This window comes from Physeter macrocephalus, chromosome 1 (genome assembly GCF_002837175.3).
Source record: "Physeter macrocephalus isolate SW-GA chromosome 1, ASM283717v5, whole genome shotgun sequence".
Classification (NCBI taxonomy): domain Eukaryota; kingdom Metazoa; phylum Chordata; class Mammalia; order Artiodactyla; family Physeteridae; genus Physeter; species Physeter macrocephalus.
The window spans coordinates 78,273,104-78,288,086 of NC_041214.2; the positions used below are offsets into that span (position 1 = coordinate 78,273,104).

Sequence of the window (14,983 nt, forward strand, 5' to 3'; positions counted from 1 at the left end):
ATATATTCAATGGAATATTACTCAGCCATAAAAAAGAATGAAATTGGGTCATTTGTAGAGACGTGGATGGATCTAGGGACTGTCATACAGAGTGAAGTATGTCAGAAAGAGAAAAACAAATATCGTATATTAACACATATATGTGGAAACTAGGAAAATGGTACAGATGAACTGGTTTGCAGGGCAGAAACTGAGACACAGATGTAGAGAACAAACGTATGGACACCAAGCTGGGAAATCGGTGGGGGGTGGGGGTGGTGTTGTGATGAATTGGGCGATTGGGATTGACATGTATACACTGATGTGTATAAAATGGATGACTAATGAGAACCTGCTCTATAAAAAAATAAATAAAATAAAATTCAAAAAAAAAGAAAAAATTATAGTAATGTGCTAGTGTTACTGTCTTACTTTGATAAATGTACCACAGTTATGTATTAGGAGCAAATGGGTGAAGAGTATAAGGGTAGTCTGTATTCTCTGTAACTTTTCTGTAAATCTAAAATTACTCCAAAATAAAATGTTTATTTAAAAAAAAAAAAAGAAAATCAACTTCTCAACCTGCTTGAGACACCACATATACAGGAGGATCGAGGTAAAAGGAGGGAACTGAGTAAAGTGAGGGAGGAGGACTTCTCTGGAGGTCCAGTGCTTAAGACTCCAGGCTTCCACTGCAGGGGACATGTGTTCAATCCCTGTTCAGGGAACTAAGATCCCGCATGCCGAGCAGCTCAGCAAAAAAATAAATAAATAAATAAATAAAGAGAGGGAGGAATATTTATGACTTATCTGAGAACAGAGGTGTGATATGCTAGGAACTGGGACAACACCCGTTTTACAACACCCGTTTTCAGTCCTTCTATGGGCTCTTCTGGCTCTTCCCGTGGCAATTGTCAACTATCAGGTGTGTTATTTACCATGCAAATGTATTACAGTGAGCATATAATGAAGGTCTACTGAAGGTCAGGTTTTCTACCACCTTGGACGTAGTTGGTTCTAACTGGTTTGGTGGGCTCTTGTTTTTCTCTTCTGGTGGTTTCCTGTAAGACTAGGGTAACACCTCCCTGCAGCTGAAGGGGGAGGATCAGAGCTCAAGGCTAACAGTCTTGGTAACATTTGGAGAGGGGAATGGGCAGATCTGTAGAAAACATAGGATGCAGAACTGACAAGTTAAATGACTTATTAGATATGAGAAGGAAAGAGAGGGAAGAGAAACATTAAGCACTTAGCTATGCTGGGCATTGAAGTAGCCCCTTCATATACATCAACACATTTAATGTGCCCACAGATCTGAGAGACGGGTTTGGTGAACTCTTGTTTTGCAGATGAGGAAATAGGCTTAGGTAGGGCCTGATGTTATTATTTCTCTACATGAGGCAGGCCAAGCCATTTGTAGTTGATGTGAGCAAATTTTGTAATAAAATCTAGGACATGGAAAGCTGTACTTGTTTTTGGCATAATATGGCCAAAGTTATTGGACAGACTGAATAAGATCAAAGTCACATTATTAGAAGGGCTTGCTTTTCTTGAGGACCAGAGGAGTTGGTCCCCAGAAGGAAATCAATTTTCATGGTGGTGAATTATGTTAGATTTTAGGCACATTAGGCCCAAAGCAACAACACCTCATACCCCGCTTCAGTCAAATGGCCCAGATCTCTCTTCTGACAGGGGTCAGCAAAAACGAAGTTGGTAGGAAATCTTTTAACACTTCGAGAATGCTGGCAAAGGGAAAATTTGCAAGACTAAAGAATGGATTGGAGGGCTGGGTCTTCATTGTTCTGTGGAGGGGAGGTAGGTTTTGAGGAAGATGGGGGAGGGGCCATGGAAAGGCTTGAAGGAGAGGATCTCCGCAGGAGGAGGAGGAGGCAGTCTTTTTGGAAAATTAGGGTAACAGGTTAGGATACCCTATGAAAACTGAAGCAATGAGGTTGTGCTCCTCTGGCGGTACATGGGTGCAAGTTATCCAAACCAAGGGAAGAAATCTCAGCATCCTTGTTACTCCATGTGATTTTGGGATTCTCCTCTGGGCCTCCAGTGAAGAGTTCCTGAGTCTGGGAATGGCTCCGGCAGTAGTGGATTTGGGGTTAAGGATAATCCCACTCCTTGGTCAGTGGATGGGCAGTGGTCCACGCCTCTACTGTGGACGACAAGACATCGAAGGCACCAACTGGCAGACGAGACCCAGGCAGAAGCGACTGTAAGGCTGAATCCCCTTTCTTTCTCCATTTCAGAGGGTGACTAGAGAACTAGGAGGACACAAAGGTGGTGTATGTGTGCAGAGGGGCTGGCAGAGTTATTGTTTGCTGATGAGGTCCAGAGATTCAGACTGAGGTTTGTAATCCCAAAGCCCTCCCACTTTTCATGGCTGGTGACCTGGATTGACATGTATACACTGATGTGTATAAAATGGATGACTAATGAGAACCTGCTCTATAAAAAAATAAATAAAATAAAATTCAAAAAAAAAGAAAAAATTATAGTAATGTGCTAGTGTTACTGTCTTACTTTGATAAATGTACCACAGTTATGTATTAGGAGCAAATGGGTGAAGAGTATAAGGGTAGTCTGTATTCTCTGTAACTTTTCTGTAAATCTAAAATTACTCCAAAATAAAATGTTTATTTAAAAAAAAAAAAAGAAAATCAACTTCTCAACCTGCTTGAGACACCACATATACAGGAGGATCGAGGTAAAAGGAGGGAACTGAGTAAAGTGAGGGAGGAGGACTTCTCTGGAGGTCCAGTGCTTAAGACTCCAGGCTTCCACTGCAGGGGACATGTGTTCAATCCCTGTTCAGGGAACTAAGATCCCGCATGCCGAGCAGCTCAGCAAAAAAATAAATAAATAAATAAATAAAGAGAGGGAGGAATATTTATGACTTATCTGAGAACAGAGGTGTGATATGCTAGGAACTGGGACAACACCCGTTTTACAACACCCGTTTTCAGTCCTTCTATGGGCTCTTCTGGCTCTTCCCGTGGCAATTGTCAACTATCAGGTGTGTTATTTACCATGCAAATGTATTACAGTGAGCATATAATGAAGGTCTACTGAAGGTCAGGTTTTCTACCACCTTGGACGTAGTTGGTTCTAACTGGTTTGGTGGGCTCTTGTTTTTCTCTTCTGGTGGTTTCCTGTAAGACTAGGGTAACACCTCCCTGCAGCTGAAGGGGGAGGATCAGAGCTCAAGGCTAACAGTCTTGGTAACATTTGGAGAGGGGAATGGGCAGATCTGTAGAAAACATAGGATGCAGAACTGACAAGTTAAATGACTTATTAGATATGAGAAGGAAAGAGAGGGAAGAGAAACATTAAGCACTTAGCTATGCTGGGCATTGAAGTAGCCCCTTCATATACATCAACACATTTAATGTGCCCACAGATCTGAGAGACGGGTTTGGTGAACTCTTGTTTTGCAGATGAGGAAATAGGCTTAGGTAGGGCCTGATGTTATTATTTCTCTACATGAGGCAGGCCAAGCCATTTGTAGTTGATGTGAGCAAATTTTGTAATAAAATCTAGGACATGGAAAGCTGTACTTGTTTTTGGCATAATATGGCCAAAGTTATTGGACAGACTGAATAAGATCAAAGTCACATTATTAGAAGGGCTTGCTTTTCTTGAGGACCAGAGGAGTTGGTCCCCAGAAGGAAATCAATTTTCATGGTGGTGAATTATGTTAGATTTTAGGCACATTAGGCCCAAAGCAACAACACCTCATACCCCGCTTCAGTCAAATGGCCCAGATCTCTCTTCTGACAGGGGTCAGCAAAAACGAAGTTGGTAGGAAATCTTTTAACACTTCGAGAATGCTGGCAAAGGGAAAATTTGCAAGACTAAAGAATGGATTGGAGGGCTGGGTCTTCATTGTTCTGTGGAGGGGAGGTAGGTTTTGAGGAAGATGGGGGAGGGGCCATGGAAAGGCTTGAAGGAGAGGATCTCCGCAGGAGGAGGAGGAGGCAGTCTTTTTGGAAAATTAGGGTAACAGGTTAGGATACCCTATGAAAACTGAAGCAATGAGGTTGTGCTCCTCTGGCGGTACATGGGTGCAAGTTATCCAAACCAAGGGAAGAAATCTCAGCATCCTTGTTACTCCATGTGATTTTGGGATTCTCCTCTGGGCCTCCAGTGAAGAGTTCCTGAGTCTGGGAATGGCTCCGGCAGTAGTGGATTTGGGGTTAAGGATAATCCCACTCCTTGGTCAGTGGATGGGCAGTGGTCCACGCCTCTACTGTGGACGACAAGACATCGAAGGCACCAACTGGCAGACGAGACCCAGGCAGAAGCGACTGTAAGGCTGAATCCCCTTTCTTTCTCCATTTCAGAGGGTGACTAGAGAACTAGGAGGACACAAAGGTGGTGTATGTGTGCAGAGGGGCTGGCAGAGTTATTGTTTGCTGATGAGGTCCAGAGATTCAGACTGAGGTTTGTAATCCCAAAGCCCTCCCACTTTTCATGGCTGGTGACCTATGTTTCAGTATTGGGTATGTGAGGGTGCTCTTAATGAGGCCGGGAAAGAAAAAAAAAATTGTGTTGTGGTGTCGTAGTAGTCTGCTCTGAGACTTGATGCCAAAGTTTCTTAAATTTTGGTGGCCAGAACCTGGGAGAAGATGCTCTTCTAACTAAAGCAGCTTGCAGTTTTCTGATTTATGTTTTAATGAAGACCACTCTTGTTCTGGAGAATTCCTTCCCAATACTTGAGTGGTCTTCTTGGTTTGGCAAAAGCAAAGACTTACTTCTATAGTGGAATGGGCAGTTGGGACACAGCTGAACTGCCCTGCATAATAATGCCAATGGTAATCTCCTTTTAAGTTAACTTGTGAGTCCAGTCTGACATGGGTAGACGCAAATGTGGAAGGGAAATTATCTTCTGTTGGTGACACGTAGAAGTTGTTGAGAAGAGTGGAGAGATGACCTTGAGGGGCCCAGAATCCTTTTGGGAGGCAATGGGCTATAGATGCTGTACTTGAAATAGCCACTTCTGAATCTTCTAAGCTTTATATTAATAATTCTATCATTCGCAAACTATCTGTAACAGCCAGGTGTTAGCTATATTTTAGGGAATTGAGGGAGGAGCCCATGTTCACACTTAGCATTTGTTTCTACCCTTTAGGACCTGCCCCCATCCCCCCAGGCCAGTGTGGTGGTAGCCACAGGTGGGTAGCTGTTGCTTCTGGGGCTCTAGTGGGTGGCTTGCTGCAGAAAGAATCTAGGAAGAATGTCTATTGAGCAAATGATGAAGCTTACTGGGGAGTGCCTGTGTTGCAGTTCAAGCAAATCTGGAAGTCTGACCTTAACTGAATCACAGATTAAGGATCAAGTGCATTCAGGGATGGATTCGTGGGGCATGAAAACATTTGAGGATTCCCAGGAGTGTTGGGCCAGGGGACTGGATTTTCCTTTAGTAAGAGAGTGGGTCCTTTTCTGTTGTTAATTAACCTGAAGAAGGACTTCTAGATAAGAGAGGGAGAGTAATTAGCAGCACTTCCTGCCAGCTCGGGGGCGGGGGGGAGGGACTAGTAGCTACTAGTAGGCCACACGTAGCTTTTCATCCTTAAGTTTCTGTGAAGCCTTCCTTTAGTTGTGCCCTTTCCTTAACTTACCTAGCCAACGGCTTTCCTTTCTCTGGCCCCTACTGCACTTTCTACCCACCTTTATCACAGCAGCCAATTATCTTTTAAAAAATTTAATTGAAGTATAGTTTACTTACAGCCAATTATCTTGTAATTTGTAATCATGTTTCTGCCAGTAGACGGACTTCAAGGGCGAGGGACTGTGGCGCTGTTACACAGACTACGGTTCAAATTCCAGCTGTGCCACTAGCTAGCTTTTTGACTTTAGGCAATTACTTAATCGCTCTATGCCTGGATTTCCTTATTAAAAATGGGCACAAGGCTCCGCATCGCCTGCGGTTGCTGGGATAAATGAAGGTGAAAAGTAAAGGGCGCCTTAAAGTATGTGAAAAGTAAAGGGCGCCACAAAGTATGTGAAAAGTAAAGGGCGCCTAGCAGGGTAAATGTTTGTTAATTAACCTGACTAACCTTTATTTGGTGCACTCAAACATTTACTGATCACCTACTGTTTTTCAGCGCTGGGAGCGCTCCCTCCCGGGTGGAGAACCCTCACATGCGGCCCGTGGGCCTTGTCCCGCGGGCCGTCTCAGGACTGGCTCCGCCGGAGAGAAAACCCCGCCCACAGCCCTTGCGATCTCGTTAGCGATTGGGCCGGGACCATCCCGCAGGCATTCTAGTTGCTAGGCTCGGGAGGTGGGGACCTAGGTTGCGCCTGCGCAGGTTGAGGGCGAAGATGCTTTCCGGTCGGGTGGGAGGAGGTGACGTCAGAAGCGGTGGCAAGCGGGGGCGTCCTGTAGCCCGGGTGACGTTGTATCTGTGGGCCGTAGGACTGCGTCACAAGTCGGCGACTGAGCTTTGGCGTTGGTGGCCGAGGCAGCGAAGGCGGCAGCGGCGGCGACAGCTCTGGGGTTTGCGTCTCGGGGTGTGTCGGCCGCCGCTGCTGCTTGGGCCTGGTATGTACAAATGGCTGGTTAGGATTCTCGGCACCATTTTCCGTTTCTGTGGTCGGCCGGTGCCCCCTGCCCGGGCCCTCCTGAAGAGGCGGCGCTCGAACAGGTGAGAGGAGAGGGGGCCGAGCGCCGGCCTGGCTGTTCCCCTCCCCCACCCCGGGCTCGGCCGGCATAACGCTGATCCAGCCAGGCAGGCCCCGCTCGGCAGAAACAGGTAGCTGGGCGGAGGCGTTAGAGGTGCGTGTCGCGGATGCCCTGGTGACATAGTCGCTCCTCCGCGCTGTGCAGATGCGAATCCTGATGATGGAAGGAGCTAGTGGTCGGTGACGGTTAGGATCTTTCTTGTCAGAGTCCAAGCTGGTTGCTGTCAACAAATGGGGCTGTATCATATTTTGCTGCTCTTAGATTGAAAACTGAAAATTGAAGGAATACTGTCTTTGTGTGGCTCCTGTTTACAAAGCACACTCCCGAGTGTCATCTGTGTGCAATAAGTGCAGTTAAGGGAAGTGAGACTCACAGCTTGCCCAAAGCCCTTTCGATTACACTTACTGTTCTCTTAGCACCAAGAGACAGCAGCTGTCTTGTTCTGAAACAGCTGTCAAACTGTGTGTGTGTGTGTGTGTTTTGCTGGGGAGGGAGAGTGATTCTGTGCTTTAGAATTAGTGTATGAGAAAAAAAAGGTACTTCATTCCTTTAAAAAGATCACTAGTCGGTACTCTAAAATTCAGTTAAAATTTTTGGGAAACTAAAAGTTGTTCTCAGCATTTACCTGTTGGTTTGTCCCATTTCATAGTGTCTACCCCCTTCCCTAAGAATTAATCTAGAGAATAAAGTACCATACCAATTCTATACATAACCTCCCAACTTTTAATGATCAAGTGTTAATTTCATTTTTTTAATTAAGCCTCAAGATCATTGGAGGATGGTTTCTTGGAGCTTGAGAAAACAAGATGATAACTTAATGTATGAGTCTAAGAATTCAGATCATTGATGAATTGGCTGTGAGCTAAATTCCATCATGTGTTCCAGAGAGGGCAAGGTTTTAACGTATTCTTTCTACCTTTCTGTAGGGTTGATATAAGGATAATTTGACAACAAGTACCTAGAATGATGCTTATGGTATATAAGGGTAGTGTTTGTATATTCTGACCCAAGGGCCTTGTGCAGAGGCTGGTGCGTGATAGGCACCTGGTACATATTTATTGAATAAGGAAATGTTAATTTCCTCTCCCCTGTCCTTTATTTTTACTGCGAATCTCTGCTGGTCAGGGAAATAGTGGCTTGTAGGTCAAACTCCCTGTCTTTACCACATCCTTTATCTAAAACAACTGTCTTAAATGTAAGCTATTTTTCAGTCCAGATGAAGATAGGAAGTCTTGTTGGGATGTTCAAAGTTATGAACTGAATGGTATTCTCCTGGGATTTATTTTGTTCATTTTTTTGTAAATATGATCATAATCATCTTTAGAAGGATGATTATACCATGAACCTTTAACATTCTTGAGGTATAAGTCCAAAAAGTTTCCTGAATTTCCAAATTCTTTGTTATCACTGTAACATAGTTTCCATGATAAAAATGCAGTTAAATATAACACCTTTTTCTGGCTGAGAACTATGTTTTGAGGCTTCTTGTATTGTCTACTTCTATCTGAAGTAGAAAGTGACTTTCTTTGGGGAGGGTGTCATCTTTCAAAAGGATATTATTTGTTCTTAAAACATTTCTGGAGAGGAAAGGAATAGCATAGTCCTAAGCTTTTACCTATATTCATTTACTAGTTAAGTGAGTTCTGACCAGTTTCATGTTTGTACTTTAGCCAGACTACAGATTATTATGTAATAGGGAGTTTTGGATCTCATATAGTTGAAACCATAGTGTTACATCTTCAAATGATAAAGGCCTACTATAGCATAGACGTTAGTTGGATCTCATTTTATGACAAAGTGAATGGAAGGGGGTGTGTTGCATGAATAGTAAGCTTACTTATAGGAGTGCATATGTGTGTATATGAATATATGCATATATATCTTTTTTCTCTTTTTTCAGCACTCTGCTTACTACAGTGGACACTGATGAAATACCAGCCAAAAGACCGAGATTAGGTATTAAATATTAATTTTAAAAGTTAGTTTTTTAAATAAGAAAAGTTTATGTGTGGACAAAATTCAAAAGATAAAAAGTACATACGGTGAAAAGTAAGTCTCTTTCCTGTCCCTCTTCTACTCAGTTATCTTCTCTAGAGGTAACCAGTATTAGCAGAGACGTAAGTATCTTTCCAGATAAATAAGCCTGTATGTTGAAAGTACATTTCACATTTCTGAATCTTCCTATAAAGAAAAGGTGCTTTTTAATTTGGGGAGAAAACACTGTAAAAACTACTTTAAACTGAGTCGTCTAGTTCGGATAGCTGAGTGAACCAGTGTAATCTGTTGCCTCAAATTGTTTACTTCCCTATATCTGAAGGACTAGACATTGCTTGGTAGAAGAGAATAAAACTAGATTAGAGTAAAGGGAAAAGGCGCAGTGGGATACTATAGTAATATTTTCCTCTTTCTCAAAAATGCATGTGAATTTGAATCTGCCTCCGGATGAGGTAAAGAGTGGACATGTCTGTGTTAAGACTTCATTTAAATCCAATGAGTGCTTACTGAGCCTGTCTTACTGTTGAGCAATGTGTTAGGTTCCACAGGAAGTACAAAAATGAGTATGACAGGGTCTCTATTTTTAAGGACCTTAAAATTGTAGGGGATGTATGATTATATAGTGGGGGGTTTTAAGACAAGTACATAAATAATACTAATGTCTATGAGGATATGATAAGTGATATAAGAAAGGTAGAAACAAAATACTGTCCAGTTTTCTTCTGGTTAAGAGTTTCAGTAAATATTTGATGAAGGATCTAATATGTGAAATGAGTCTTGAAGGATAGATAGGGTATCGACAGAGAGCAATAAGAAGGAAAAGCATTCTAGGCAGAGGGAACAGTATGGGAAATTGTGTAATTCAGGAAATAGCAAATAGAACTTAGGGAAAAAGTTGACCAAAGAGAGTTCAGAATACCGAGGGACTTTGAATGCCAGGAGTTTATACTAAATTCATTAGGACAGTATTTCCCAAAGCACAGGGTAGATACCAATTCAAGAAATAAATGATTTTAGGAGATACAACATTCATAGCATTAAGTATCATCTGAATTATGTTATAAAATAAAAATGTTGTATCCTTTTCAGGTATTTTAAATTTCTGATTATTTTAAGCAGAAAACGTTGATTTAATACTAGTATGTATTTAAAACTTGTCTAATACATGCTAATCTTCCCTTTTTTAACAAGCCCAGCTAGAACTTAATATTGTTGTTTTCATTTCTTCATAAGGCAAATAAGGTTGCTTTACATCAACAGTAGTAATATAAAGTTACCTTTCACAAATACATTTGTTTAGCAAAAAAAAAGTGAGTCAATTTTATAGAAAAATATAAATAAACAGCTGTATGTGGTTAAAAACAAAAAGCAAAAAACTTTGATGGTGGTATTAGAGAAGGTTCCTGAAATAATTCTGGTATGTTAAGGTTCTCTCCGTCCATGATTTCCACGAAATATATATTAAGATTTTCTGACTAGAAACTATAGCAGGGAACCTAAGCCAAGGGGGAAGCAGTGGGTAGCAGAGATAATACTTCCTGGTAGAGTTTGTAGAGGTCTCTAGCAGTGCTGGCCAATAGAACTCTGTGAGATGATGGCTATTGAGCACCTGAAGTGGGGCTGTGCAACTGAGGAACTGAATTTAATTTTAATTAAATTTAAACTTAGGTAACTACCTGTGGATAGTGGCTCCTATATTGGACAGTATGAGTCTGTTGGCTGCTTTGGAGAGAAAAAAAGGAAGAGTGAAAAGAAGAAGCAGCTTAGAACTGCAGACTCATGATCTTACAGATGAAAGGGATCTGAAGCGATCTACTTAGTCTAGTCTCAGCAAAATAAGATGGTCTTATCTTCATTTTATAGATGAGATGAGCCTTCCTGCCTGCTTTTTTTTTTAATCAATGAGATCTTTTGACATAATTTTGGGACATACTCAGATTTTGACAAAACTTACGGGAAAAATATCACAATACTTTTTGTGTGCACTTATGCTATTACGCATTTATGTTATTACGAGTAATTCCTGCCGTTTGGAGTCTGGATGACAATCTGGATGATAAGCACCAATCCCTAAAGTTCTTTTTCTCCCACTTACAGCACAGTAGAATGTAAGTGATATCCCTCAACATTATTAGAGGGATAACCTGGAATTCTCTCCAGGTTATCAAGGCATTTGCAAATTTTGGTACTTCTAACTGTTCTATAGTGACAGATTACTTCAAATTGGATTCTGCTTTACCCATCTAGCACACCTTTCTTGTTTAAGTTATTCCCCTATCTTCCTGGAAAGTATTTTATATCTTACATGTTCTGGAGTGCTTGATGTTTAAAAGCCACCATTTCACTTTCAGGGTATTTTTCTCTAAAGCAGAATATGGTTAAGATGATGACCCCTTTATCTCAAACTAGTGCTTTAGAAAACCTTAATTAGGAAATAGAAAGGAAATTGTAGAAAACAAATCAACAGTGTAGGAAGTGAGAAGGGGGTAGTGTGATAAAAGGAGGAAGTGGGGAAAGCATTGAAATCTACCCCTCCCCCTTAATTATTTACTTACTTATTTTGTAATCTTTATTTTTGATGGCAGGGAGGGGTGAGTCTGAGATCTTCCAACACATCTTCTCCAGTAGAGGAATAGCTTTGTTTCATCCTAGACGTTTAGGAGCCGCATATCTTATACTTCACTAATTTCCATCCTGGATATAGCCAAGGTAGTAAGTAGTTGTTTAGGACAACTATATTGTTAACCTGCCTGAGAAGTAAGGACAAACCAGTGAGTAAATGGTAATGCTTCCTAGAATTCTGCCATACCTAGTAACTGTATGCTCCAGGTTGTCTAAGTTATGCCCCTATGTCTCTGGAAAAGATTTATTTTACAGTATATATTCTGGGGAACTCATTGCTTAAAAGCTATCATTTCAGGACTTTTTTTTGTGAATTAGTACGTGATTTGCTAAAATGATGGTTTCATGCTTTTGTAACCTCCTAGATATTTTACTAAAAAAACCCCAAAATGCTAATGCTGGAATTACAGTTATTCAGATACGAGAAAAATTATTTTTACAGGAACCTTTTTCTCTCAATGGTTGAAGATAGGACTTCTAATAAAAATTGAGAGAGGCCTTTTCTAAGATATAATCTTTTTTTTTTTTTTTTTTTTTTTGCTAAAAGTTTAAGTACTCTATATATGTATATGTAATCTATATTACACTTTCTAGGTTGCTTTATTCACCAAGTGAAAAGCAGTCTCTGCAATGCTGCCAGCTTATTTGGATTCCCATTCCAGCTGACCACAAAGCCCATGGTGACTTCTGCTTGTAATGGAACACGGAATGTGGTCCCTTCAGGAGAGGTCAGTGGGGATAAGGCTTCACTGGGGCTACTGGTCTTTGTACTTAATCATTAAAGTTAATTTTTTTTTTTTTTTTTTTTTTTCGCGGTACGCGGGCCTCTCCCGTTTTGGAGCACAGGCTCCGGACGCGCAGGCCCAGCGGCCATGGCCCACGGGCCCAGCCGCTCCGCGGCATGTGGGATCCTCCCAGACCGGGGCACGAACCTGCGTCCCCTGCATCGGCAGGTGGACTCCCAACCACTGCGCCACCAGGGAAGCCCCAAAGTTAAATTTTAGAAATATTCTCTTTTTAGGAGTTAATATGTAGAATGACTTCTTTCCTAAATGTTCATGTCTTAATTAGCCTTGATATAGAGACCAAAAAATGAAAGATTAAGAAATGGCACATTTAAAAAATATTTATAAGGAGCCTAATTACTAATACAGTTGACCTCTGAACAATGCTTGGGTTATGGGCCCCAACTCTCCACACAGTCGAAAACTCACATAGTTGGCCTTCCAGATCCTTGGTTCTGCCATATCTGAGGTTCTGCATACGTGGAGTCCCAACTAGTAATCATGTAGTGCACTAGTATTTACTGTTGAAAAAAATCCACATTTAATTGGATCCAAGGAGTTCAGACCCTTGTTGTTCAAGAGTCAACTCTACATCTGGTTTTCTTGTTTAAGTATGTTTGAAGAATCTGGAATTGTTACTTTTTACATCATTTTGTGAGTCTTCACAAATTAAACCTTTGGTCTTATTGATGAAATTTCTTCTGTGAGGTAACTAAATCATCACCAATAGAGTGATTTTTTTTTTCATATTAAGACTTATTTAAATTCTAAGAGTGAATACAGAGATGATTCTTTTTGATTTTAAGGTATTTTCGAACTCTTCATCTTCTGAACTGACAGATTCCAGATCCTGGAACAACATGCTGAAACTGGGTGAGGTGGTCAAGAACATTTCTGCTTCCCCTACCTCCTTCTGCCTCTGTTCTCTGAGTTTTGGGAATGTGAAAGGAAAACACTGATTTGGCTTTGGATGAGAACACAGATATATTCTCCCTACCATTCTAAAAAGCAAATAGCTTTCCTTTAGTATTGTCTTTGAATTTACTGTTATGTTTCCTGTTTGCTTTACCAGTGTCTTTAATGTGACTTAGATCAGGGCTTATTTATTAAAAAGAAAAAAAAAAAAGTGTTACCTGAGAGCTTACTCTGTCAGACACTGTGCTAAGTTATCAGGAATAACAAAATAATAAAACATTTAGTAGCAAAATAACAAAACAAAATAATAGAATAATAAAACCTTTAATAACAAAATAGCAAAACAAATAACAACATAATAAAATAACAAAATAATAAAACCCTGCCTTTGAGGGACATCATCTGATGGGGGAGCAACCTTAGGTTCCCAGTTCTCATGGTTTTGTGGATTAGGAACCTCCATATCATCCTTAGACCCCGAAATTGAATTGTAATTATTATATATACTATATAAAATGCTCTGGTGGGGAAAAATAGGAAGAAGCCAGAGTCCTGAAAATGATTGTGATCTCTGCCACACAGATAGGCTTGTAAAGTTTGAGAGGAAGGGGGAAAAAGAGCTTTTAGAGAAGTTGTGGGTTCAGAAAATTGACATATAGAGAGGATGGTAGATTTATCTTGAGCCTGAAGTACGAGCACTATATTTCTGTGGGTTTGTGTAGCCTAGTCAGAGAAGCATGGGTATTCCTAGGGCAGATTTCTTATATAAAGAAATCCACAATCTCAAATCGGAAACGCTTGGAGATATGTTTGGGAATTCCACATTTTTCAGTTTATTGAATATTATTTTAAAAACCCCAACAGGATTGAACATTGATTCAAGTCAGGTTTTACAAACAAATGAATGCAGGTCAGTTCATGTTTTGCTGCTACTGACTTAAGAAAAAACTTTGAGCTTTAGACCTCTTTGCATTTTGGAGTCCTCAGGGACTCCAAACCCCTGAAGTAGCTCCAGCAGATAATGTGGCTGACGAAAATTTTGTTACCCTTTTTTGAGGTATAGTAACCATCTCACAAGTATTAGAAGCTTCCAGGGAAATGTAGTAACAAAACAGATTTTCATTTAAAAATACTTCTGTTTTCTTGAGAAGAAGAAACAATTTGAAAAGTTTACTCAATCTGATTAGATTACAGAGTTTATAATCATTGCGTTCTTCATGCCTTTTGTTGGCCCCAGCAAGCAAAACTAGTAAAGCTTTCCTATGAATTGTTACTACCTACCTGAGAGCAAAGACAGACTAAGCACTATTGCTTTTCCTTTAACTTTTACAAAATGTGTGCTAGAAAGTAATAGGATTTGAAAAAATAAGATATTTAGTTCTACAGTATAGACTGCTCACAGATTTTCTTTTCTTTCTTTTTTTTTTTTTTTTTTAAATTAATTTATTTTTGGCTGCGTTGGGTCTTCGTTGCTGCGAGCAGGCTTTCTCTAGTTGCGGCGAGTGGGGGCTATTCTTTGTTGTGCTGTGCGGGCTTCTCATTTCGGTGGCTGCTCTTGTTGCAGAGCACGGGCTCTAGGTGCGTGGGCTTCAGTAGTTGTGGCATGAGGGCTCAGTAGTTGTGGCTCATGGGCTCTAGAGCGTAGGCTCTGTAGTTGTGGCACATGGGCTTAGCTGCTCCACAGCATGTGGGATCTTCCTGGACCAGGGCTCCAACCTGTGTCCCCTGCATTGGCAGGTGGATTCTTAACCACTGTGCCACCAGGGAAGTCCAGATTTTCTTTTCTAATGCAGACTGTTCACAGGTTTTTTTGTGTGTGTTTTTTGTTTTTCTTTTACAATTACAAATGGTTTTTAAAAATAGGTAATAAATCTCCTAATGGAATAAGTGACTATCCAAAGATCAGAGTGACAGTAACTCGAGATCAGCCACGCAGAGTCCTGCCTTCCTTTGGGTAAGTGTTAAATTCTGTCTTTCTGTAAATGGAAACTTAGTAATT

At 40.8% G+C, this 14,983-nt stretch overlaps 1 protein-coding gene across 1 annotated transcript in view; it reads left to right on the forward strand.

The window, feature by feature from the left end:
- The first annotated feature begins 6,328 nt into the window (after window positions 1-6,328).
- Window positions 6,329-14,983, forward strand: part of SENP2 (SUMO specific peptidase 2) — a 32,642-nt gene continuing 23,987 nt past the window's right edge. The window contains exons 1-5 of the mRNA XM_007116371.3: window positions 6,329-6,629; window positions 8,568-8,623; window positions 11,879-12,012; window positions 12,876-12,942; window positions 14,848-14,938. Of these exons, the coding sequence (XP_007116433.2) occupies window positions 6,529-6,629; window positions 8,568-8,623; window positions 11,879-12,012; window positions 12,876-12,942; window positions 14,848-14,938 (449 nt within the window). The 5' untranslated portion in view covers window positions 6,329-6,528. The remainder of the gene's footprint in view (window positions 6,630-8,567; window positions 8,624-11,878; window positions 12,013-12,875; window positions 12,943-14,847; window positions 14,939-14,983) is intronic.